Source organism: Lampetra planeri, chromosome 9, assembly GCF_965212315.1.
Source record: "Lampetra planeri chromosome 9, kcLamPlan1.2.h2, whole genome shotgun sequence".
Lineage (NCBI taxonomy): Eukaryota > Metazoa > Chordata > Hyperoartia > Petromyzontiformes > Petromyzontidae > Lampetra > Lampetra planeri.
The window spans coordinates 11761364-11788042 of record NC_136115.1 but is presented as its reverse complement, the minus strand read 5'-3'; the positions used below and the strand labels follow the sequence as shown (position 1 = coordinate 11788042).

At 46.9% G+C, this 26679-nt stretch overlaps 1 protein-coding gene across 1 annotated transcript; it reads right to left on the bottom strand.

Moving 5' to 3' along the window:
* Positions 1-593: 593 nt before the first annotated feature.
* LOC144720770 (cGMP-dependent protein kinase 1-like) lies at positions 594-24727 on the bottom strand. The gene is made up of 5 exons (XM_078597796.1): positions 23380-24727; positions 6101-6240; positions 4195-4284; positions 3091-3232; positions 594-761 (listed from the first exon to the last, which is right to left on the bottom strand). The coding sequence occupies exons 1-5, from the start codon at positions 23668-23670 to the stop codon at positions 594-596; spliced, it is 831 nt and encodes a 276-aa protein (XP_078453922.1). The 5' UTR covers positions 23671-24727.
* Between the last annotated feature and the right edge of the window lie 1952 nt (positions 24728-26679).

Sequence of the window (26679 nt, the reverse complement as noted above, 5' to 3'; positions counted from 1 at the left end):
TGCTCTGCTGTTGTCCTCTGCGCCTTTCTCGTATGTTTCTTATTGCGCATTCAATTCGTCAATTGTCACCAAACGTATGTATGTTAAACTTCGTTTGAACCGTACGTAACCAACCGTGCTAATCTGAGGTTGCGGGTGAAGGACAATAAATTAAACAAAAAGCAATTATAAACATTGTTTTTTCAATCTATGGACACTAAATTATGAAATGCATTCCTACGCTAAATATAGTTAACTGCACGTGTGAACCTCACCAACCCACACTGACCAGCGTGGTGAAGTATGGTCAAACAACCCCCATGACTGACACGGTGTGGGGAGGCATTCATCCACTGGTGGATCTGGTGATGGCTGCAATGTGGCACGAGTAGAAACGCCTACATCACATCGAGTCGTAAAACATGCGTCTCGGGCGTGTAAGAGAAAATACACTGCAAGTTGTATTCACATGCAGAGATTATTCATCACTGTGCAGCTTCATAAACAATGGAATGGGGCATTGGACATATGAATCATGGAAGCGTATACTCCAGCAGTGGATTGACGAACGACCATAAATTATTCGTATTTACATACAACGTGCCTGAGAGACATTACCTGCCTGTTAGCAGCTCATAAATCAGGACTCCCAGAGACCAATAGTCAGCAGAAATATCGTGGCCCTCGCCGAGAATCACTTCTGGAGCCATGTACTCCGGTGTTCCGCAAAGGGTAAAGGTCCTTTCTCCCAACAGCAATCGTTTTGAAAATCCAAAGTCTACCTGCGTAACGAGATGTCACAACAGTCCATATTTTTCGCATCATGTCCAGGACACCGCTTCATTCGTGTGACAGTAAACACAATGTATGTATGTTTAACTTATTGTTTACCGTACGTGGCGATCAATACTAATCGAATGTACAGGGGAAGGACAATAAACTAAACACAAAAGCAGTGCTGAAAAAATTTGTTTTCAATCTCGATTTCAAAGCTCAAGTGGCTTCCTAATATTGGAATGGAAGAACGTTCCAGACGGCCGCAAAAGCGCATCTGAAAGCACGCGACACTGCACGTGCGCATGGTCTCGGCATTAGGTTACGCAGTGGTGGAAAAGTGCCGCTATGCGCGTGCCGCCACACACCGGCACTTCCACATTTACATCGTGACCACTGTGGTGCACACACTTGCTCCTTGGCTGACGACCACTTTTCATCAGATTAATATTTTTGTTGCAGACAACACAGTTGTACCGATTAAGTTAGTGGACATCTCGTTTATCCGGGTCTCGCTCATCCGTGTACCCCGCTCCGTGTTTTGAAACTCACGACAACACTCAGCCACTCACCCACTCACCACACCGTAGGTCACAACGCTTCTCTTTCTGCTTCGTACCTCCCACTGCTCCACTTTGGAATCCCTGCCATCGTTGCCCCCCACCTTCAGCTCTTATAATAATAACCTTGTTCAATTCAAGAAAAACGTGGCGCTCTTATTTCCTACAACTTTCACCCGTGCTGTTTGTCACTGGCCGTTTTGACATTTTGGATATTGTGGGACCTGTGCTCAGAAACTGTTTACAAAAAAACCTCACACATTTGTAAGTGAGATGCATGCTAGAAATTAGAATGATACTACTTGGCTCCATCTGCCCCGATGTTTAAGAAACTCAATATCATGTCCATCTACAACAATACTATACTCCAAACATGCAGCTTTATCTATAAATACACATACCTCCGAGACATCGTGCCGAAATCCTTCAAAGTATTCTTCCAGGTTAATTCCCAAATCCATGCGTACAACACAAGACACTCCGATAACCTTCTCCCTCCACCACTGCCACACCACGCACAGTCAATTCACTATCAGATACAGAGGTTCCGCACTCTATCTTCACGTTGCCAAACTACCATCATCCCTCAAACACATTCCTGCAGAGGGAGCTGGTAGGAACGTTGGGTTGCTCGGTCAATGGCCAGGGTCAACGGCGGCGTGTTGTATTCAGTAAATTTGCCCGACTGTGAGGGCGGGCACAAGCCGGCGTGAGTAGGTTAAACGTTGAGTTTTATAAGGGTATCACGGGGTGACCAGCCCCTCTCCACCCAGCCCCACCCCTCCCACCCACCACCCAGCCCCACCCTCCCCACCCAGCCCCTCCCCACCCTCCCCTCCCCAGCCAGCCCTTCCCCACCCTCCCCTCCCCACCTAGCCCCTCCCTCCCCACCCAGCCCCTCACTGCACGACGGACGGACACAATAATCCCCTGTGGGCTGGTGTAACCCAGAGGTTCCTACCAGTATAACTTCAAGAATAGACTACGAGGTAGCCTGATGAGCCAAACTACCCAGTCGTCTCCTCCATGTAGCCTAACTCCCACACACACTCGCACACACATAAGCACACATGCGCACACACAAACAAACATGTATTTTTTTTAACACTGAGTTTAACACGTTTGATTGTAATTAGTATGCTTTGTTTAATTGATTGAACAATCTGTGTTGTATATTGTTTGACACGTAGGCTTTCGCGACCAATATCATCCATAATATAGTTTTTTTTGGGTTAGATCACGTAAGTATAAATGTGTCGTTAAATCCTCCACCACCCGATACAGCCAATTAGTAAGGTTTGTCACGTAAATAGAACATGCAAATGTGTTAATCGTACAGCAGACCAGTGTGTTGAAGAGCAAATCCACAACATTTATAATCTGGGTACGACGTTTCGCCAGTAATTACAACTAGCATCATCCAGCGGAGAGCCATATTTGTGGAGACATTCTCCTGTTTCGCACGGTACATAAAATAGAGAAACTAATATCTGGTACTGAAGATGTATTACCAAAGCTATCAACAGAAGGTGTGTACCAGATTAATTGCACTTGTGGCAAATGCTATGTTGACAGGACAAATGATCAGCACGAAACTAAAAGGACACCGAAGGAATATTAAATACTCCTCAATACAACTGTCAGCAGTAGCAGAACACGCGTGCCAACACGGACAATCAATTCATTTTTATAATGTTGAAGTTCTGTGCAAAACTAATTACTACTGGCCAAGACTAATTAGAGAATCTATCGAAATTGAGGTCGGTGTGATTGTTACCAGCTTGGCATAGCCCTTGTGATCCAAGACAACATTTTCTGGCTTCAGGTCACGATAAACGATCCCTTCTGAGTGCAGGTAGGCAAGTGCTTCCAGGACGCACGCCATGTAGAAGCGAGCAGTGTGCTCATCAAACCTACCCCTGCAGCAAGGAGACGGGGAACACAAACGCATGAATACTATCAGCTTTATGTTTAAAATAAATATGAACGTTTGTATAACGAGAGACCAGGATATTCTCGTTTCGAAGAGTGACCTTAAATGTGTTTTGCTGTTGCTGCTGCTATGTTGGCAGAAGTGCTCAAGCAAAGCCAAAAACAACTCATGCTCAGCAACGACACTGAGCTCTGGCAAAGGACCGTTGCCTGAAACGTCGCCTATCGTATATTACTTTATTTTCCTTTCAAGGTCACAGTGTAATCGATGAACAAAGGAAATGCGCCACGTTCGTCAGTAGCATTGCGTGTGTGATGAAACTATATTCTTCAACACACACTCTTTTATATATTGCTTTTGTTTTGTGGTAAGTGCTAATTCAGAATGATGACTTTTGTGTTTTTATTCCTTGCGTTTGTGCACTACTGCCAATGCAACCCATTAATATTTTAGTTGGGTACAAGAGTATTATATCGCTCCCGAAAATTAACCATCCAGATGGGAATTATCTCAAATGTTTCTGTTGGCTCTCATACTACTGTTAAATTCATTATCTGAGACCGATAAAAGATCGTGGCCAAACTCATTATGGAATTTGTATTTATTGTGGAAAATCAACAACTAGTCTATGAGTTGTGGTATTATTTTGTGAGATGATGCCAATTGTCATTTCGTGTACTTTTGTAAATTGACCAAAGTGGTAACCCAGTTATAGGTTAAACGCATTTCCGCAGACAAATAACAACTGTAACTTGCATTTGCAAAAACAAATTGAAATCTAGTTTCTTGGAACAAAGTGTGCGGTACAAGCGGCGCGTTGCGGTTTGTCTGAATATTTAGAAAGGCAGCTGTGCGCGTTCACGTTCCTAATGCTGTCTGACTCTGCAAAGTACCCGCGGCAGCGTGTGTGCGTTCACGTTCATAGCGCTAACCGTGCGAGGAACCCACCTCTCCTGCAGGATGTCCCACAGCTCTCCACCGAGGCCGGCTTCCATGAGCAGATACACGCATTCCATGTCTTGGAAAGTGCAGTACAACCTGACACCGGAGACATCACACCACATCGTGACCAAACTCATCATGGAATATTTTTTTATTGTGGAAAGTCAACAACTATTCTATGAGTTGTGGTATTATTTTGTGAGATGATGCCTATTATAGTAATAGGTTTTTACCCTTTCAACTGGTACAAAAACTGACACCTTTATACAAGGCATCATGTTTGCAATAACCACAACACAAGCAGTCAAAATGCAAACAAAAAGAAACAACTCTGATAATGATATGCATTGTCCTTGAAGTTGATTGGTCCACACCCGAGACAGCTTTTCTTAGAGCCTAGTCTCCATTGGTGTTGGACCAGATGACACCAAAAGGCGTACAACTCAAAAACAGTGCACTATCAGAATATTGAGAGCTCGGGGTAAGCATTTACACTGAGACATCTCCTTTACCAGTGGCAAAATATAGTAATAGGTTTTTACCCTTTCAACTGGTACAAAAACTGACACCTTTATACAAGGCATCATGTTTGCAATAACCACAACACAAGCAGTGCCTATTGTCATTTTGTGTACTTTTGTAAATTGGCCAAAGTAGTAAACCGACTGCGCCACCGGTTGTGGCTCGATTTGCCCTCCCCTCTTCACCCGGTGTCCGTCGCCCGCACGGGCGACAGGTGAACTGGCAGTGGGATTGTAGCTCGATGGCTACCAGCGAGCGCGGCTGTAATTCTCACCGACTGCGGCTCTGTACTAACCACTTGCTGTAGAGCAGTGGTCCTCAAAGTGTGGTTCGTGAACCACCAGTGGGCCGCGATGGTCCTCCAGGTGGGCCGTGGGCTGATGCAAATGCCGGTTGATCCGGACAATAATGACAATGGTTTCGGACGAAATTTTGTTGACCAATATTATCCATTATAAAGTTTTTTTGTGCTGTTTACGTGACAAACATTACTAATTGGCTGTGTCGGGTGGTGGCGGGTTTAACCACACATTTATACTTAAGCGATCTCAACCAAAACAACTTTATTATGGACATTAATTAATATTTTACTCATGATATTTCATAATAAATTTATTTAGGTAAGCTCTCCTGATTAAACTACCCTAACCCTAAGATCTAAACGCCCTCCCCCCCCTAAAAAAAAAAATTACAGCTGCATTGAGAGACAAGTGAATGTGTTTTGTCACAGGGAGGGCTGGATTGTCCGCTGAAATGTTTGCATCGGCTGAGTGTGTTCCACGGGCCCAAATCGTTTGAGGACCACCGCTGTTGACTATGGTGGCTTGTGTGGCAGCAGCAGCCGATATGTATCAACACCAGTAGTATCAGCAGCACGCACGGCCACACCAATAGTATCAGCAGATTGCACAGAAGCAGCAGAAGCAGCACAGTTCGTACGATGTCGACCTAGGGGAGACTCAGGACCGGTTCAGATAATTATTGTCAGCCGGTGTTGGCCGTGAGCGGGAATCGAACTCGAAATGTGGTTTCTTGGACCACCAGTGGGCCGCGAGCGGGAATCCAACTCGAGTCGCTGGATTCGTAGCGCAGTGCACTAACCGCTACACCATCGCGCACTAATCCAAAGGTAACCGTGGCGCGACCCTCATAACTGGGCAAAATGTGCGCGGTGATTGGAAGCCGTTCCACAATGAGCTCGGGAAAATGATGCTGATCGCGGCAGACAACTAAGCGACGGGACCGTTGACAAATCTGGCTTTTCAAGGAGCCCACTGCTTCCGTGAATAACAACAGCCATGGACGAGAGGAATTTGACTATTTCAATCTGAATTCAAAACAAATCTAAAGTGTGTTCAGCAGGCACGCTGGTATACATCGTAAATCTTACTTGACAATGAAGTTGCTGAGCGAGTGGTGCATAATTTCTTTCTCCAAATAGATGTACTCCTCGTGGCTTCTCTTCTTTATTTCCTGTTTTTTCACAATCTTCATGGCAAAATACTGGGTTCCTGTGTTCTTCAATTGAACCTGCATGGGAATATGTTTACAGTTTGCATCAGCGCCACTGAGAATATTTCACAAACGTTGAGACGCACGAACGTAGAGGTCTTTGAGGACATCAACTCTTCCACACGCAGTGTTAAGCTGTTAATCGGATTAATACAATTCCTCCAGGAAGCATACTCTCTGTGTTACATACACCGCTTTTATGCTCCCCATGTTTAAAGTATTTTGATTTTTTTTCTTCCTTCGTGGATTTTTTTTTGACTGTGATAGAAAACATCCAAACCGACTCGAGTGTAACGGCTACAAACAGGTGGCCCTTGTACACAAAGTTATAATAAGGACACATTCCGGGGCTCGAGGGGCACGGTGTTCGTTCTCCACAGAAGTGCACAGCAGAAAATTCTTACAGCATGCAGCTTGCAAATTAAGTATCCCCCACAGACAAATAAACATACCAGCGAATGTGTTAAATGGTATTCAACGATGTTAAATAAAACATCCGAGTTTCAACCTCCGAAGGTGACAACAGAAGGTGAACTGGGAGACGAATGTTTCGTGGAGATGCAGCGCATGGCTGGAAATGCAGCGCCAGAAAGAGCATCAGAAAACAAACGCACATCGCAACGACATTTGAGAGATGCAAGTGGCAGTTTCTGGTTGCTTATCCATTGAGATGTGTGGCTCAATTCACGTAGCTATCTGGCCAGCATTCAAACGCTTTTTTTTGGCAGAATGATTTAGGTTTTTTTGTAATTTAATGCAGGGTCCCTTCTGCTGCTCAATTAGCCCATCGATCCATCGCTCGGAACGACCCAACGCGGGTTCGGTATGCAGCAACGATGCCGAAACTTTCCTCCACTGTGCGCAATTGCGTCAATGGCACTCTGGGTTGTGGATCAATAGACTTCATTTAAAATATTTCACCTGGAATATCCCTGGAGGTGGAATGTCTACGGTGCCGAGAGGGCCTGGCATCCATCCACACAAACTCACGAGCAAGTTTGGCACCCTAACCCCACGCCTGTGTGTGAACTCTCCATCAGATTTTTGATACGCGAAATTCTTTGAATGCAGCTGAATAGAAGCTCACATACACGTGAAAGGTAATTTTATGTACACATCCCATCAACCGCACAGCCTCTTTGGCGATACACCGTTTATAACAACCTTCCACTTTTACAGAATTGGTTCACAAACACCACGAGTAGAGATGCCCGAGAGATGAGCGAACATCTCCTTGAATGGGCCGAACCCAAAAGTCTTGGAGGCAAAGGGTCTGTGGGGCCCGCGGTCCCGTGTGGAGCCTCTGAAAAGCCGGAAGGGTAAAAGCCTCCAGCTGTCAAGAGTGTCACTCACCACCGCGCGCTGACCTCCAGTACAACCGGTCAGCGCCTCCGCTACGGTGGCTGCCCACTCGTGCGGTTACGTAAAAATAGATGTCTAACGAATAAGAACACAATACCTTCAGGGATGGTGAATTAATACAAAGCAGAGAGGACACGGTGAGATGCGTATGTTATGCTGTCATATTTAGGGTCATTGGTATTTAGCGTGAATCAACAAGAGCTTAACTCACGTGTTGGCTGAATTAACTTTTCTCACGATTTTAAGTGACACGTTGAACGGCATAATTCCAGAGAAAGGGTGCGAACGTGAACAATTCTGTCAAACACATTTTGTCAAAAAACACAAACCGAAGGAACCTGCTGAAAATGTACGCACCGTGGTCAACGCATCAACTGTGGGCACAACGAATGCGTTGATAAAACGACGGGGAAATGTGGCCGTCACGTGGCAGGTTTTGCAATGAGTCAGAAGAGAGGTGCGTGTGTGGTCCAGGCACAGATCGCATTACATATCGGCAGCATCTGACAGCGCGCAGACAAACTGTGATGGGAACACAACTCAAAATAAAAACACGCACAAAAAATATGCAGTCTAAACGCCCTTGCCAACAGCAGCAACGGTAACATCATTTAATAAGCAGCAGTCTGGATTCCTTGGGGCGACCCCAATAAGAGTGTGTGCTTTCTCTGGCTCACGAACTCATGTTGAGTCAATAGCAGATGCTGTTGCTACCGCTGCTACCGCTGCAAGATGTTCAAAGAGGAGCTCCTCTGCTCCACTCCAGACTATGTTCTCTGCGATGCCGGTATAGGGATGAAAAAAAATGTTGACAAAGCAAAGGTATTAACTATGTTGTATTATATTCTTAGGTTTTTTCGGTAAAGTCACGTAGGTAAAAAACAATTTTTCACACTTTTGTTATGTAGGCTAGGCGTAGTCACAAACCGCACCTCTCCATAACAAAGGCTCAGTCTATTGTTATGCAGTCTATTCTTAGTCTTAAGCCTCACCTTACCATATTAATAAAAAGTGTGCCGTACTTGGCCCTTCCCCTCTTCAACCATTATATATACGGAGTGGTAGCTCTTGTAATCTCTCATTTACTTGATACAGCTGTCGTGGCTGTGACGGTTCCACCTGAAGACGGAAGCTTGTGTTGCCTCCGAAACGTCGTGATTTTTATTTTATTTTACTTTTATTAATTTTAATTTTGTACCTACGTGACTTTACCGAAAAAACCTAAGAATATGAATCCTTGCAGTCACGAAAGCTTCAAATCTAGAATTATGTTGTATTACTGAAGATTTCTCACTACTCTTGTCTTGTTTTCCATCTGCACCTTGTAGGACTTGAACCCTTGTCAAATATAAAATATGAGAATATTATAATTGAGTAAAAACAGGTGTACTCCGCTACCCACGTGTATCTGCTCTCCGCTGATCGTTTGTTTTCAGGACATGCATACATTTACGTAGACTTTTTTTTCTTTTTGAAAATCGCCTGGACAACGCATTCACGTTCGCATCTTTAATGTATGTACTTCATGTGTACGATACGCACGCAGAGGTGACAATCCCTATAGTAGGGAGAATTGTTGTGCGGGAAATAATTCGCGCGCCACACTGAACCCTGCGACCTACGTCCCTATTCATGACCACGGCAGGACATGAGCCGCGAGCGAGATCCCAATCAGCCCTCGTTCTAACCTTCAACAACTCTAAACCATAAGTCTGTTCATCCTCGCAGCGGCTTTTAGCTAAGCTTCGAACAAAGACAGCCACCCCATCGCGCGCTTCCAGATGTGCTTCTGCGACCGTCTGGAACGCTCTCCCTTCGAACATTCGGAAGCCATTGGAGCTGCGCACTTTTAAATCTCGATTGAAAACTAATTTCTTTTGAACGTATTTAGCTTGTTGTCCTTCCACCGCACCTCCGATTGCCACGGTTAGCTACGTACGGTGCGAAATAAGTTCAACATACAAACATGAACGGATGACCCCTATCACTAACACGGTGTGGGAAGGCCTTCATCCATTAGCGGATTGACAGCGGCCCGTAAATTATTCTCGTGCGCCGCTGTGCATGTATATGTTTCGACTTCATCGCTTATTATTAGCCAAATAACTTCATAATAGCTTCCACTTTATTATCACCAATATTATACACGCATCGTACATCGTGATTAATATTCGTTTACTCGTTGATTTCACGGTGTGTGGCACTGCATGTGCAACCTGCGCACGGCGTGCGATCGCTCAGGGAGTGGGGGGAGCAGGGAGTGGGAGAGGAGGGAGTGGGGGGAGGAGGGAGTGGGGGGAGCAGGGAGTGGGGGGGGGAGGGAGTGGGGGGAGGAGGGAGTGGGGGGAGGAGGGAGTGGGGGAGCAGGGAGGGGAGGGAGTGGGGGGGAGCAGGAAGTGGGGGAAATGGGGGAGCAGGGAGTGGGAGAGGAGGGAGTGGGCGCGGGGAGCGAGGAGTGGGGGGGGGAGCAGGGAGTGGGGGAGGAGGGAGTGGGAGAGGAGGGAGTGGGGGGAGCAGGGAGTGGGGGGAGGAGGGAGTGGGGGGAGGAGGGAGTGGGGGGAGCAGGGAGTGGGGGGGGGAGGGAGTGGGGGGAGGAGGGAGTGGGGGGAGCAGGGAGTGGGGGAGCAGGGAGGGGAGGGAGTGGGGGGGAGCAGGAAGTGGGGGAAATGGGGGAGCAGGGAGTGGGAGAGGAGGGAGTGGGCGCGGGGAGCGAGGAGTGGGGGGGGGAGCAGGGAGTGGGGGAGGAGGGAGTGGGAGAGGAGGGAGTGGGGGGAGCAGGGAGTGGGGGGAGGAGGGAGTGGGGGGAGGAGGGAGTGGGGGGAGCAGGGAGTGGGGGGGGGGAGGGAGTGGGGGGAGGAGGGAGTGGGGGGAGCAGGGAGTGGGGGAGCAGGGAGGGGAGGGAGTGGGGGGGAGCAGGAAGTGGGGGAAATGGGGGAGCAGGGAGTGGGAGAGGAGGGAGTGGGCGCGGGGAGCGAGGAGTGGGGGGGGGAGCAGGGAGTGGGGGAGGAGGGAGTGGGAGAGGAGGGAGTGGGGGGAGCAGGGAGTGGGGGGAGGAGGGAGTGGGGGGAGGAGGGAGTGGGGGGAGCAGGGAGTGGGGGGAGTAGGGAGTGGGAGAGGAGGGAGTGGGGGGAGCAGGGAGTGGGGGAAATGGGGGAGCAGGGAGTGGGGGGAGGAGGGAGTGGGGGGAGGAGGGAGTGGGGGGAGCAGGGAGTGGGGGAAATGGGGGAGCAGGGAGTGGGAGAGGAGGGAGTGGGGGGAGCAGGGAGTGGGGGGAGGAGGGAGTGGGGGGAGCAGGGAGTGGGGGGAGCAGGGAGTGGGAGAGGAGGGAGTGGGGGGAGCAGGGAGTGGGGGAAATGGGGGAGCAGGGAGTGGGGGGAGGAGGGAGTGGGGGGAGCAGGGAGTGGGAGAGGAGGGAGTGGGGGGAGCAGGGAGTGGGGGGAGCAGGGAGTGGGGGGAGCAGGGAGTGGGGGGAGCAGGGAGTGGGAGAGGAGGGAGTGGGGGGAGCAGGGAGTGGGCGCGGGGAGCGAGGAGTGGGGGGGGGGAGCAGGGAGTGGGGGAGGAGGAAGTGGGGGAGGAGGAAATGTTTGGATGAGGGAGTAGGGGAGGGGGAGTGGGGGAGAAGGGAGTGGGGGGGGGAACTTGGTGGGGGGAGGAGCGGGGAGTGGGGGAGAGAGGGGGGGTGGTGGGAACATGGAGTGGGGGGAGCAGGGAGAAAGTGGCGTTGGGGGGAACAGGGAGTGGGAGAGTGAGGGGGGGTAGAGAATGAGGGGAGAGTAGGGGGAGCGGGGAGTGGGGGGGGAGAAGGGAGTGGGGAGAAAAAGGGAGTGGGGGGAGGGGGAGTTGGGGGGAGCAGGGAGTGGGGGGAGCAGGGAGTGGGGGGAGGGGGAGTTGGGGGGAGCAGGGAGTGGGGGGAGCAGGGAGTGGGGGGAGTGGGGGAAACATGGAGTGGGGAGGAGAGAGTAGGGGGAGTGGGGGGAGTGGGGGGAGTGGTAGGGGAGTGGGGGAGCATTGAGTGGGGGGGGGGGGAGCAGGGTGTGGGGGGAGTGGGGAGAGAAAGGGAGTGGGGGGAGGGAGAGTTGGGGGAGCAGGGAGTGGGGGGAGTGGGGGGGGGGCAGAGAGTGGTGGGAGCGGGTAGTCGGGGGAGCAGTGAGTGGGGCGCTGGTAACCGGCCGAGCGGCGTTTCTCAGTGAAACGGCCCTCGGGGAGTGCGACTGTTTTCGGAGCCCAAGGAAACCCCCACACACACACGCGCGTGCCGGGAGCGCTTCTCTTGAGAATCCACCACTCTAATTACTTCCCACTCGATCCAGGCAGCAGCAGCAGCAGAGTGTCACAGCTAAGTGGAGGCCATTAACAAACTACGTGAGTCATCTTAACGACTTCTCCGTTCAAGAAGACCAATCGCAAATAACGAATCCCAAACGCGGTTGTCCAAGCACGTCCCGGCTGCTTGCGTTGTGGCCGAAACGTCGTGATAATTATTTTATTATGTTCTATTTTTATTATTTTATTATTTCCCTTCTACGTGATTTTACCGAAAGAACCAAGAAGATGAATCCCTGCAGTCACGAAAGCTTTAAATCGAAATTTTACGTCCCAAGTTGTCAATCCACTGCTGCACGATGAGGGTCTCCTCCACCACCCTGCGTGGGTCGTGTGGTGAAAGAAAGTGCTCGCCGCATGCACGACGGACGCACCGTCCAGACTTATCATCCGTGCTGAGATCCTGAGATCGGCCGCATTCTGGGCGATCCTGTCACAGGCCCCGGGGTTACACGTCAGCCAAGAAAGGCACTGGGGCGTCATGGTTAAATAAACGACGCGAAGAGATTATCTCGCTCTCATTAGGCTCTCCGACGGTTCCATAAAGTACACACACGCAAAATGAATTAACCTCATTGGGCTTACACTTGCTTAACTGAAGGATGGAAATAATACGTGCGTCGGAATATGGCTTTACAATTGATTTACCACCGTCAAGAAGTCATCGTCTCAGCGGACTCTCGCGTGACTGAACGGTAAACACGAATCAATGGGTCTCAAGTGGGTTTTACACCTCGTTAAATTATCGTCGACCATGATCAATCGACTGCTGGTGAATGCCTCCCCGTGCCGTTGCCATCCCTCGTGGCCCTGCGATGCCAAATCCATCTGGCACCTGAGTGACGAAGGGCATCTCCTTCGTTAGACGGATGCTTGTTTATATTTGGTCGCTGAGCCACTGGGGCGACATCTGCGTCACAGATCCAAATATAGGACAACAGATCTTGGGCATTTGTTGGTGGCGCCGGCTCTGGCTGCTTTTTCGGCTCGTCTGTGATTTCCTGCCCCCCTCCACTCCCCTCCCCCCCGTGCCTTCCGTGCAAAACACTGCGCGTTACAAAGTCTACAGCAGCGTTGTGATATGTGATTCGCGTGGACGGCGCTGAATGGTTATTACGATAATGCCTCAATGTTGTCATAGCCATCACTAGTATTAATATTATCGCGAAGCGACAGCAGCTGTGCCTGTGATGAGCCGCAGCCTCCGCCTGCCTCTGTCCAGAGACTCGGCCCGGCACAGCCCTGAAGGCAGCACGCGCCTTGTCGTAGCAGCAGCGTCCGTGTTTATTTGGCGTTGACAACCAAACTCCTCACATAAGACCTCAACGATGTTCCTCGCCGCCGACTCAAGATCCACAATCCCCCTTCTGGGATGGCGCTGCTGTCACCATCATAGCATCTCTCCCAGACGGCCGCTTCTGCGGCGACAGCAGAAATGCCTTCTGCGGTCGACTGAAACGCTCTTCCTTGCGAAATTAGGAAGACACTGGGGCTATGGGACTTTTACATCTAGATTGAAAACTAATTTCTTAGGAAATGTTATTTTGTGTTTAGTTTGTTGTCCTTTCCCCGCACCTCCGATAAACACGCTTAGCCTTCATGCGGTGTGAAAGAAGTTCAAGATGCGTATAAACAACATTGCCCAATAGAGGGGAACAACTAGGACGGACAACACAAACACCTAATTCGAGACGAAAACATCGCACCTCTTGGCTTTGACATTCCTCCTCAAAGACACCGATGGTGGAATCATCAGCCACATCAGAACATCAACAGACCGATGCGCACATCTCCTTCATAAAAAGGAAAATTAAAGACAAGCCACAGTAGTGCGCTTGTGGCCATGCAACCCGAACTATGGACCACAGAGTAAACCCACTGTGATCTGCGCTCCTTCAACGGAGGAGGAACAACAGCAACACTTCACGAACTCTCTCCTGAAGCCCTCTCGTGGCTCTCAGACCTCGCCGTTGGCATTTAGCCCCCCAACATATTGCTGCCACGCGCAAGTTTATCATAAAATTTGGCGTTCAGTGGTGAGCGCCATCCAGCACAGGAGCCCCTCGCCGTGGCTGGCTTCTCGTTGTTCATGCGCCCGGCAGCTTCTTCGGCGCGACGTTCCGGGAATTCTCCTCGCAAGCGCCAGGAGCCGACGCCGCGAGAGGCTTTGCGGCCAAGGGGCTAAGGGCCACCCGAGCTGGCCACGACGTTGTGATCACCAGGGTCGCAACGGCGGTGATGCGATGCGATCCTGGGTTACGCGAAAGCGCTAATTTGAACAAATAGACACCGGCCGTCCGACTGCTCCTCTCAAGCATTTGGCGTCTTGCAAGCTCTGTATTTAAATAATTAACTGGCATACAGCCGTGGTTATGTAACAGGCTCAACAGTTCACGAGACCCGGTTAACATGTAAACACTGATTTCTTGCTCAGAAAAACAGTAGTAATTTCATTTGGTCTGGTTAATTTTAAACAGGTGACGATCCTAAGTAAAATCGCGACAGGAATACATTTTACGAGCTTAAATAATTAATTTTTTTGTAAATAAGAAGTCGAGTAAACGTGAAACATTTTTTTTCTAAACTTGCTCAGGCCCACGGCACTAATGGAAAACACATCATAGTATCATGCAAGGCACGCTGTCATGTACCCTCAGCTGCCAAGTATGACTCCTCAGTTTATCTTTAAATAGTTTCCCTTTTGAAGCCCATCGGGAATTACTAAGTGGATTTTAAGCAGTGTTGCTCCTTTAAGGTGAAGGTCGACACCGGTTTGGTTGAACCGGACAGTCCGGGAATTGGCATATGTGTTGACATTGCTTTGTATTTAAATTGATGATTTGTATTTAAATTGATGATTTGTATTTCCGTCGGTATGTACCGTGGCCCCGGTAGTATTGTGCACAGTTTCGACAGACGTAGGATGGCTGAGGACTGTGGAAAAGGTGGCAACCCGAGGTTACGTAACGATAAGTAGTTATACAGTACGTGGATATAGGTTTAACACGACCAATATTATTCATAATAAACGTTTTTGGGTTAGATCGCGTTATTTATAAATGTGTCGTAACCCTCCACCACCCGACACGGCCAATCAGTAAAAAAGTGTCACGTTGACAAAAGACAAATAGTTCACTACTTTAGCCCACCGGTGTGTTGAAGAGTGAATCCACAACATTTACAATTTTTGAGTACGACGTTTCGCTGGTAATTACATCCAGCATCATCGGGCAATTTGGCAATGGTGACGGTGTAAAGAAATGTCCTGCGACTCTCACAGTCAGAGAAAAAAAATAGTACCTAAAACTAGACATGGAGGAACTACTGCGCTTCTGAAAGAGCATCAATAAGCCTCTAATAAAGGACGATAATCCAGAGCTTGTGCCATAGTCACGAGTGTTTGTCACAGCAGCTGAAATGTGCGACAGTATTCTGTGTTTTTTTAATGGAATCTGGCTGGGCACAGCAGCAGTGTCTGCTGTGACAAACACTCGTGATGGCAACGAGCGACTCGCAACTCCGCCCATTGTCTCTTGGAATTGATACAGTAAATCTAGTTGTGACGGTCCCACCTGATGACGGAGACTTGTGTTGCCTCCGAAACGTCGTGATTTATCATTTTATTTGTATTATTATTTATATTATTTGTATTATTATTTTTTACCTACGTGACTTTACCGAAAAAACCTAAGAGTATACATCATCACCATTCCTCCCTCCGTGGTCAATAGATTAAGTATACATTTGTGGGAAAGTCAACAGTGGCTGCCCTATACCGAGACTCGCCTCGGCCATAGGACTGCGGAATTTCCACCACTCGCTCAGGGCTTCTTCCTCGTGTCTCCTGTCCAACATGTAAGATATTTTCCCAATATTCTGCACAGGTCACCGCTTCTGGTGTGGGCATTTCCAAATATTGAGGAGTGCATTGTGGTACTGCAGGGCATCTCAGGAGATGATCCATGGTTTGCTTCCCCTGACCAATCACATTTTTCGGTTGTGTAGAAGCCTCCCTCCCCCCCATCTGCCCAAACCAACTCTCTTCAGTCTGTTTAGGCTCCACCATGTGAGCCATTTGAAATTGGGGCCAGATGCGAGCTCCTCACTGGGGGTGATTCCTTGCCAGCTCCGTTCGGCAGCTTTGTCGCTTGACAAAGCTGCTGAATGATAAACAGGAGATTTGAGCAGCAGGAGATCACTCTGATTTACAGTATTGAATGTGTTCATTGTAAACTGAAGAACGGCACGAGGTCGCCCATAGTTTCTCAACAAGGGCCACAAGAAAAATCGCAGTGTCCCTAGAGGCAGGACACGGGCGGGGGGGGGCATAAAAGCTACACAGTTCACATAGGGGGGCCCAATAGCAAAATACAGCGTCTGCATGCAAAATCAGCCCGATACGCCCTCCCACGAGTGTCGTTATGCAATCTCGTGTAGTCAGCGCAGACGAGGCACAGAACCTTAACAATATATTTTTGGCAAATATTTTCAATCTATCAATCACATTCAAACTGCTCCAATGGGCCAGTATCTTGGACGGGTGTGATGTGCGTCGAGCTGACTGAATTAATGTGTTGCTTTATGTCATTACTTATAACGACCTCCGACACATCACATACCACGCAGCCATTTACAAAACCAAACCCTCGCCATCATCTGAATAAATACGTGGTACGCCCCGAGACATCACACCAATCTCAGATCACGTTAAATTATTGTAACTTTTTACCGTAGCAATCAGAATTTCCATATTTACACCACCAAAACAAACTTTACATTGCATTTTGTATTCTTTATAAATAATTTGTATTCACACCAAACAATGATTATATCGGTGTTTTTAAATTAAAATTGTATGCAACAGAAACAAAACAGTTACGGTACTTGAAATAAGTCACTTCTGTGCTTTAAAGTTGCCAAACATACTTGCGATATTGACTTTAAAATAACTCGGCAGTCCACAAATTTCTAAACAAGAGACCTTCCTATAATGTACACAACACAATCATCCTCCGAAATACGTTCAATAGGCATAGCCTAGCAGACAATCCACAGGGAATCATTTATACTACAAATTAATAAAATAACCATACCACCTCTACCTACTCAGCAAATTACATTGTTGAGGAATTAAACAAATCTATTAAAATTTACAGTCTTCAGCTTGCTTGAGTCTACCAGTAATAGCTGTAATAACCCTCAAACTGATCTTATTAAATTTTCAATTCGCCTATAATCTTAGAAATGTTTTTTTTTTATATTATAATATTAATACGTTTAAATATGCCTATATTAACTTGAAAGATAATTTAATGTATCACTCTTCTATTGCGCATGAAACACTTTTCCAAATGCGGCATTGAATGTCTCCGTCGTCTACGCTGTGGACCCAGTTGGTCCCATAACTACACCGATGAATAGGAGTCAATGCCGTTGGAACCTCATTTGCCAGTAAAAAATTATAATTGGTTTTTTACCCTTCTATCTGGCAACAAAACTGACACCTTTTTTTACAAGGAGTCATGTTTGCATAGACCACAATACCTGCAGTCCTATTATCAGAGTTATGTTTTTTTGTTTGCATTATGACTGCAGGTATTGTGGTCTATGCAAACATGACTCCTTGAAAAAAAAAAGGTGTCAGTTTTGTTGCCAGATAGAAGGGTAAAAAACCAAATTATCAAGGAGTCAATGGTTCTGCTTCTCTGTTATCCCAACGTGCACTTGGGTAACAACATAACAAATAAGTACACATTACGCCTCCTTCGCATGTGTGTCCCTCTGCGGAAACAAAAGTATTTTCTACACATCCCATCAGCGACACGACCTTCTTTGCAGTGCATTATTTCAACGCAAGCGAACTCTGGACCGGTTTCAACATTCAGTGTCTCATTAGTGGAGTCAGCCTTGCTTGAACGAATGCTGGTGAATTGCCAGATGTTTATAGGCAGAATTTTATTGTGTTGAACCAACACTGGTGAAATTATGCCATCCCAGAAGGCCGCGTGACTTATGAGATGTGTAAAAAATACTTATTTTTTACGTGGAGGGATAGACATGTGTAGGGGTGCATTGTCTATTTATTTACGTTGTTACTCATTCTCCGCCACTATGCAAATAATTATTTAGTTTTAGACATCTGACCGATTTTGTCTCAGTCGTTCAACACTGGCCTTGTCCTGCTTTCATGATGCCAAAACTTGTGTTTTTGCAAGGTTCATCCGCAGATTGAAATGTAAAAGTCGTTGCGTCCTGCAATCCACGCACAACACCATTTCCCCTCTGCGCAGACATCGCAGCGTGAGAGACGGGAAACGTTGTGGAAAGCGACGGTGTCCACGCGTGTGATGCTGTGAGGTGTGCTGGTGTCCACGCGTGTGATGCTGTGAGGCGTGTCGGTGTGGCGAAACGTCGTCTCTTCCACCGCATGCTGACCTCAAGCGTTTAGCGACAGTGCCGTGCGTGCGAGGAAAATCCCGAGGGGGTCACATTCTTGGGCACGGCTTTGCTTATCAGCCGGACAACACCAACCCTAAGTGTGGCTCTACTAATTCCTCTACTAATGGACGCCCCTCCTTTTGAACCGTCAACAGCTGCTTCATTATACACGGTTAACCTTTGTCTATTTTTTTTGCTGTCATGCAATCCGCAATTTTGACAGAATCAATAAAATCGTACCATCAAAATACTCGTTGCGTTCGTTGGGGGAACCAGTGCGATATTAAATGTGGTTTCAGACGCTTGTCACGGCACGGACGCTATGTTGCGATAAACATCGATTGCGATGTTACACAGAGAGAGCTGTGACATCGTACTCCGTACGTGTAAAGCAACTGCCCGGTACAGTAACACAGAGTACGCTGAACAATTGACAATAAAACGTCTTCACAACCTTTTTCTAACGAATTGCCCTCCCACCAATCAGGTGTGGCGTGGACTTAAAACGTAGGCATTGGTCAACATTGGGACGTATAAATCATATTTTTTTTGATGGTGACAATCTTGGCGGGTGGTGGATGGGTTAATGACAATATGTATTTGCATTAAACTTTCACGTGGACTACCCCAAAAAGAAATATGGATCAGGTGAGCATCGTCATTTATAAATTATGCATTTTTATTTTTTATTTTTACCAGCTAAGACCCACTGAGCTATATAACTCTTTTTCAGAAGCAAACTGTCTACAAATCACAGCCCAACGAAGTGGCTTATAACGTGGCAATTTATAGCAGCCAAATACTCTAAACGCATGTTTATAAATGTGAAGGGAAAAACCAGAGGACCCGGAGAAAAAAACCACGCGACCACAGGGAGAACATGCAAATTCCAAATATACAGGCGTCTGTGTCGGGATCAAACCGACGACCTCCTGTACACCAGCCGAGGGAGTTAACATCTCCTAGCCACCGTGGCGCCCCTTATTATATGATTATTGACTCCTTCCCCAGCCCGATGGATGCACCCATTTCCAAATAGTCAATCTCCTTCATGGCTTGACACAAGCTGAGGACTTCTCCAGCAATAGAACCATAGTGATGCTTCTTTTTGGTTCTTTTGGTAAAGTCACGTAGAAGGGAACATAATAAAATAATTATTTTATTATGTTTTATTTTTATTATTTTATTACTTCATAAAAATAAAACACAATAAAATAATTATTTTATTATGTTTTATTTTTGTTATTTTTTTTACTTCCCTTCTACGTGACTTTACCGAAAGAACCAAGAAGATGAATCCCTGCAGTCACGAAAGCTTTAAATCGAAACGTAGTGATGCTGGCCAGCTAGGACCATGAGACAGTTGTCCCAAGCTGCTACAGCCACTCTAATGGAAACCTTGTCAGGGTATGTGCCCCAGGTGACCATTAAGGTTGAACGAGGGGCATGTGTGCGCCACGAGGCCACGCAGATTCCACACGCAGGGTTGCATTTTTATATTTGTTTTCACCAAGGTGATGAGCACAGGCCAAACGGACTTAATCATCAAGCGGCTAGCAAAAAAAACAGCATGATCAAAGTTTTAATAGATAAGAGTGTAAACACGTTTGTTGAGCTTGGGAAACAAGACGATGTTGGGAGGAGGAACTCCAAAGTAGAAGCATTGCGAGAGAAGAAGCAGAAAGAGAAGTGAGGTGACCTGCAATGTAGTAAGTGGGAGTGAATGTGTGAGTTGCCGTGACCTGCAGTGCGGTGGTTGAACACGGTTGTATAGGATGAGACGAAGCAGTCATTAGAAGAGACCGAGTCCTCAACGTGGGTGGAAGAATTAACGAGCGAAGTGCACGGGATCTGGTAGTAGCGATAGGAGAGTGACATGGAGGCAACTGACCGCGGCATTCATCAATCATCCTGACTGCTGCTTGCTGGTGGGAGTGTGAGCTCCCCACACCGCATTCTCGAATGACCGCTCTCCGATACCACAATGGTGCCTCACTCCGCTGGCCGCCTGACCGCACGCGATCTCGTGGTCGCCAGTTCTCGGATCCTGCGGATGCTGCCATTATAATGTGGGTGCACTGCCCGACTAACAATCTCTACAGAACATTGAAAGTTCGTATGATTTTATATATATGTGAAACAAATCTGGTCCATGTGCCAGAAAACAAATGGGAAGGAATATTTCAAAAGGAGCAATATATTCATGGATATATATATTCTTGGTTCTTTCGGTAAAATCACGTAGAAGGGAAATCATAACATATAATAAATTAAACAATTGTTTTATTTGTATGTTTTTATTTTATTATTTCCCTTCTACGTGACTTTACCGAAATAACCAAGAATATGAATCCCTGCAGTCACGAAAGCTTTAAATCGATATTCATGGATAGATTGATAATTCTAAATAATAATGATGGATTTATCTCACTTTTGCGCACGGAGTGTTTAGAACCCATCTCTTATTGACAATACGGAATCATCAAACTGTGTTAATTATACGTGAGGATTTCAACAACGAAATCATAAAGCAGGCAATTTTCCTCCTTCCCATGTCTGTCCCTCAACATAAAAATACACGTGTTTTTTGTAGGTATCCCATCAGCCATACTGCCTTCTTGGGTGTCTAAAGTTGTATAATTGGTTAAACACATACAAACGCAGTGCCTCATCAGCAGTCAGGCGAGCTTGAATCAACGCTGGGGAACTGGCAGATGTTTTCGGCAAGATCCCCACCCCCCTCTCGATTTGATATGAATCCTAGTGCGATGCAAAACTATTATAAGAAGTCTTTTTTTTCCATTGAATATTTTATAAGGCATCAGAGCTGTAATTACGCTGAACTAAGTGAAAACCAAACTGGGTACGATGGTGCTCTTCTGCGCAGTCTCTGGTGACGGGGCAATTTCACCCGCGGATGGGACCCACATCCAAGCCCTTCCATTGTCCCAGCTGACGGCACTGACAATGTATTAATTAGCTCTCTACGCCAACGGTTCTCAACCCTCTTTTTTGCTGGGCTACTGTACTTCTTATTAAATTTTGTTTCAACCGAGTTACCCCCCCCCCCCCTTGCCTGACCTTGCCTGACCCAACATGGTTCTGAGAAATACATCCGTGAATAATGAACATCAATATTTTAACCCAATTGTCCACGTTGTGAGGTATCATAACTTGCTAGTCACTGCAAGCGAATACAAAAATCAACACGTGCTTTGCAAGCACGGCGTCATTTATTCATTCTCGCTGGTTACTCTTGGAAACCACATTGTGTACGATCAATGAGTTTAGGAAGGTATATTTCGTTATCGGTTACCATATGGATTTAAATTTTATCGCAGTTTTAAATTGGCAGATTCGTACATGACTATTCACCTATGACTCGCATGTATGATTTAATTTCACACAATTATCAATCACCTCACGTACCCCCCTGGGATATTGGCACGTACCCCCAGGGGTCTGCGCGTTCCTCCGATTGAGAACCACTGCACTACACCATCCGCCCACGTCTGTCACTATTGCAGCAGCGTCCCATCGCATGGCAGGTGATGTGCATATTTCATGCAATTGAGGACCGCTATGTCGCAGATTTTTTTTCGTCGGTCCGAACGGGCACCTTTTTACGAACCACTCAAAACACCGATTATAAATTATTGTTCAATTTAAATTCTAAGTCAAAATCAGACATTGGTGAAATGTTTCATTTGCCCGTTAAGTTCGTTTGCATGTCAAATCACTAACTTTACATTTGCAAAGGTGGATGTAGTGTCGTATTCCTCTTTATAGCAAGCGTATATTCTTATTATTATTACGGAAAACCAACAATACGTTGTTGCCTTGCGTGCATCGTTACGGTTGCTGCTGTCCCTGCACAGCACACAGTGAATACTGATCGTGGTGACTTCTTTTTTACCTAAATTCGCACGATGGCAATTGCTCTCACATTATCTCACCCACTGGGTGGAATGGAATGGGTGAGGTTTAGTGCCCTATTGCCAGCCACTCGGTCAGGCTCGCCCACCTCTGTCTGGTTTTGACCCAGCGGGTGCGGGAATTGGCGTCTGTATTGATATGTGCCAAGATCTGGTCGCGGGATTGGGTTCAACTTTGCAGTATTACTGCAGTGCAGTTTTGATATGGAGCTTGGCTGACCGAGAAATATGCCCGGGTTTGTTCTCCTGCGGGAAATGTGGCAGCTCTACACTAAATGCTGTGGAAAACATTGCAGAGTCAATGCTTGATTTTGCAAGTCAAGTTTGTCAATAACTTCACCGTTAAATGCTGCATAACGAGCATGAATAAATACCATCTCTTCCTGGGTAAGAGAGGCATATTGACGTAGCTGTTCTGGTATATCAATTGATCTTCTGCTGACAGGGGTCCAGAAATGATATTTCTGACAGCCACACATTGAAATGATTGATAAAATACAGCATACTCAAATATGGCACGATACAGCATGCTCGATAGATGCAATGTACTATTCAACGGGTGCCCCAATCACATGTATAACAGCTAGTTTACTTACAAAGCCACACAGGGAAGTGCGTTCATGACTTCACCCACATTAACAGTAATTCTATATGGTAATGTAAATGTATATTCTAGATGTTCAATGTGTATGTCAATAGAGTAGACTTGGACCACGGGTAACAGATGGAAGCAGGGGTAATGAAGAGTAAACGATGGGCAACTGGTTAGATAGCCATTCTGTCAAAAACTACAGGAGAACTCCTCTTCTCTGCTACCCTATTGGCCACAACTCCTATAGCCTATGGGAACTGCAGGGTCCGTGAAAAACAAGTCGTTGCGGAAACGGAGTCCAATTCGCCGACAAGAACAGTCCAGCGAAAAGAAATGACTCCGATCGACCGAATTTTTTTCCTATCCCGCGGACAAGCGGGGGGAGATTCGTTACTAACCCCGCGACAGAAAATGGATTCGCAGTATTGGTATCACGGTGGATGAGAGCGCTGTTCTCCCGTACAATAAGTTAAAAAGGCAAGTGTGCGTTTGCAACGTAAGACTCACCAGCTCCACGCGACCGTACGTTCCTACGCCGAGGGTTCTGACGACGCTGAAGTCAGACAGCTGCAACTTGGGGATAGCACCCATCTGTAACTCCTTCCTAAGCGGGGTTTTTGGAAGGAAACACATCAGGGTGATCAATGACTGGCAGACGATTGCAATCTTCAAAAAGGTGTGAGAGAGGCGTGCGGAGATAACGCGTGATTCGCTCAAACGCAGTGGCACGCGCTCAGGTTCGCGTCTTGTACGTAAACAAACTAAACACGTCCGGTATTCAGCAAACAGAATGCACATTTTGGAATAGTTTACATCATAGCAAAGCAATTTAATAGTTTAATAAGTACAATATGTTTTCTCCTTGATTCGGAAAATAGGTACAAAGCTCATAAGGTGCAATTACATTGTCTTTCTTGGTGCATTTACAGTCACCGCAGTTACATATGCTGAGGTAATAATCCCAGTAGCTAGCGGTTGTTTAAGTTCTAAAATGAATACTAAAAAATGCTATGCAGTCATATTAGCTAAATGACAGCATTGTGATTTCCAGAGTAATGCAAAGTCACAAAGAGTGTTTTTAATTCCTGAATACTAACTTAATGACACTCGAGCTATTAAACATAGACACACATTTGTATTACGCGACGTATCCCCACGGTGTTTTTCCAATGTCATCGTCCAGAGAGGTATGCCAAAAACGAGGGTTACGTAACTGCGTGAAACCCATACTAACAATGTCTCTTTCACATCCTCCTCCTCCGCCGCCTCTTTTGCCGATGTAAAATTTCCACCCGTCCCATCTTCGAGACGACACCGTGAGCAGCAGCCGTGTGCCGGGCTGCCGATGGCCTCGTCCCACTCTGCCTGCATCACCCCGTCTCTTTCTCTCCTCTCTCTCTCTTGATTTACGATGCGGAGAGGAACGACGGCGAGAGGTGTGCGCACACGGTCTGCCGGGTGGTTCAGAAAGTTACGAAAAAGGTCGCCCCCCCACACCACCCCACCACAGGCTCAGGATTTATTTAAAGCCACAACGCAGTAGATGCAGCGCCGTTCCAATCTACTTTGGACGTCACTGAACACGATGCTGATGTAACAAATATAATGTTCTCCCTGCGGAGACTTACAGCGGTAATGAGAGGGTGGAAGAGAGGGCCGGTGACAGGGTTCAAAGCACACGGTGAGGGAGCGAGGGAACGCGGCGGCGCTGCAAGACGGTACCAAGATAGGAATCCCATTCCTGGGCTCCCCCGGAGAGCTGTCAATTAGGAAAACCAGTGCAAAGTTGTAATGGGGAATATCATTGCACCGTGCACTGTAGTAACACGGCACAGCAGTCGCGCTAGACGCTAAGTGACGAACGCTCCTGCTTCTTGTTAGAATGCCAAATGCAGAGGTGTGGACTCGAGTCATGTGACTTGGACTCGAGTCAGACTCGAGTCATGAATTTGATGACTTGCGACTCGACTTGGACTTGCATAACAATGACTTTGTCCTACCTATGAGATGTGGACTCGAGTCATGTGACTTGGACTCGAGTCAGACTCGAGTCATGAATTTGATGACTTGCGACTCGACTTGGACTTGCATAACAATGACTTTGTCCCACCTCTGGCCAAATGAATGTGGCACGTTTTTTTTTTAATTAAACGTATGCGTTGGACTCGAGATGCGTAGGAATAACGAGTTGCGTGAGAGCAACAGGCGCAGAGGTGGTGGTCGAGCTTAATAAACAGTGGTCGCGTAATTTCGTTAAAAAGTTCCCAAAGTGCTTTGCCAATCTAGCGCGCTGATTGGTCTGCGATCTAAACTAAACTCAAATAAACTTCAATTTTTATCAGGTGAGGCGCACTGAGCTACTAGGTTACTATTACTGGTAGGAACCTCCTGGTTACACCAGCCCACAGGGGATTATTGTGTCCGTCCGTCCGTCGTGAATTCAAAAATGGGAGGGGTGGGGCTGGGTGGGAGGGTGGGGCTGGGTGGGGTGGGGCTGGGTGGGGAGGGGCTGGTCACCCCGTGGTGCCCTTATAAAACTCAACGTTTAACCTACTCACGCCGGCTTGTGCCCGCCCTCACAGTCGGGCATATTTGCGGAATACACCACGCCGCCGTTGACCCTGGCCATTGACCGAGCAACCCAACGTTCCTACCAGCTCTCTCCGCAGGAGGAATGTTTTTTACCAGGTAAGGCCCACTGAGCTACTAGATTATTATTATTTTTATAAACGACCTGGCCACAAATGATAGCTCAACAAGGTGGCTTATGTGGACATGTATCGCAGCCAAAGACGATTAAACGCGTGTGGATTCTAAATGTGGGAGAGAAAAAATGAGAACCCGGAGAAAAATCCACGCGACCACGGGGAGAACACACAAACTACAAATATACACACGTCAGGGTCGGGTTCGAACCCATGATTTCCTCTATACCAGGTGAGGTAGTTAACAAACGATACCAACACCAACACTCTCCCTCAAAACAATCCTGAACAGGATTGATTAACAGTTGACGCTAAATGGGTTAATTGGCCATTGCATATTTGAGTGAGAATCAGGTTTGACTGCAGCGCCATATTTCAATGTTCATGGTTTAAACGTGATTGGTCAAGAAGAGTGAAGTTGAGATTCTGACTTTTAGTTTGCCCAGGTGCCGAGGAAAATGTTAAATGGCCAGCAACAAATTGCACCGTCAAAGTTGGAAAATATAATAGGGTGCACTTTCTTGAATTCAGCGAGTTTATTTATTGCAAGAACTTGGGTAGAGAGAAGATGGCAGATAATTCCAAAGTGAAGCAGTGTGAAGAAAGAAGCAGAAGAAGAAGTGTTGTGACCTGCAGTGTGGTGAGTGAGTTGGTGAGTGACAGGGCGAGTGAGTGAGTTGGTGGATGAGACGAAACAGTGAGTCTGGTAGACCGAAATTTACAGGAACAGGAACCATTATTATCATGATACTTGTTTACCCAGGAACACCTCACCAAGTCTCAGTCCTCCTTTTCAGGAGTGTCTTGGTAGCAGCAATTAAAGAGTGACGAAGAGGCGACCGATGGCCAATGAGTTCCTCGAGTGAATCGGTGAGTCTCTGATCATAAATCACCCTGACTGCTTCAATTACTTCTACCGGGCGCAGCACGTACATATAAAAAAATAAATAGGTCCATAAATTGCGTTTTAAAACTATTTTACAATGTTCTTTCTCCCCATCTTGATACACTTATTGAGACTATATTGTTTACGAGAAAAGTAGTTAAATCGAAAAATATCCACGAAATTAACATTGAAATTAGTTAATTTTAACAGTTGAAT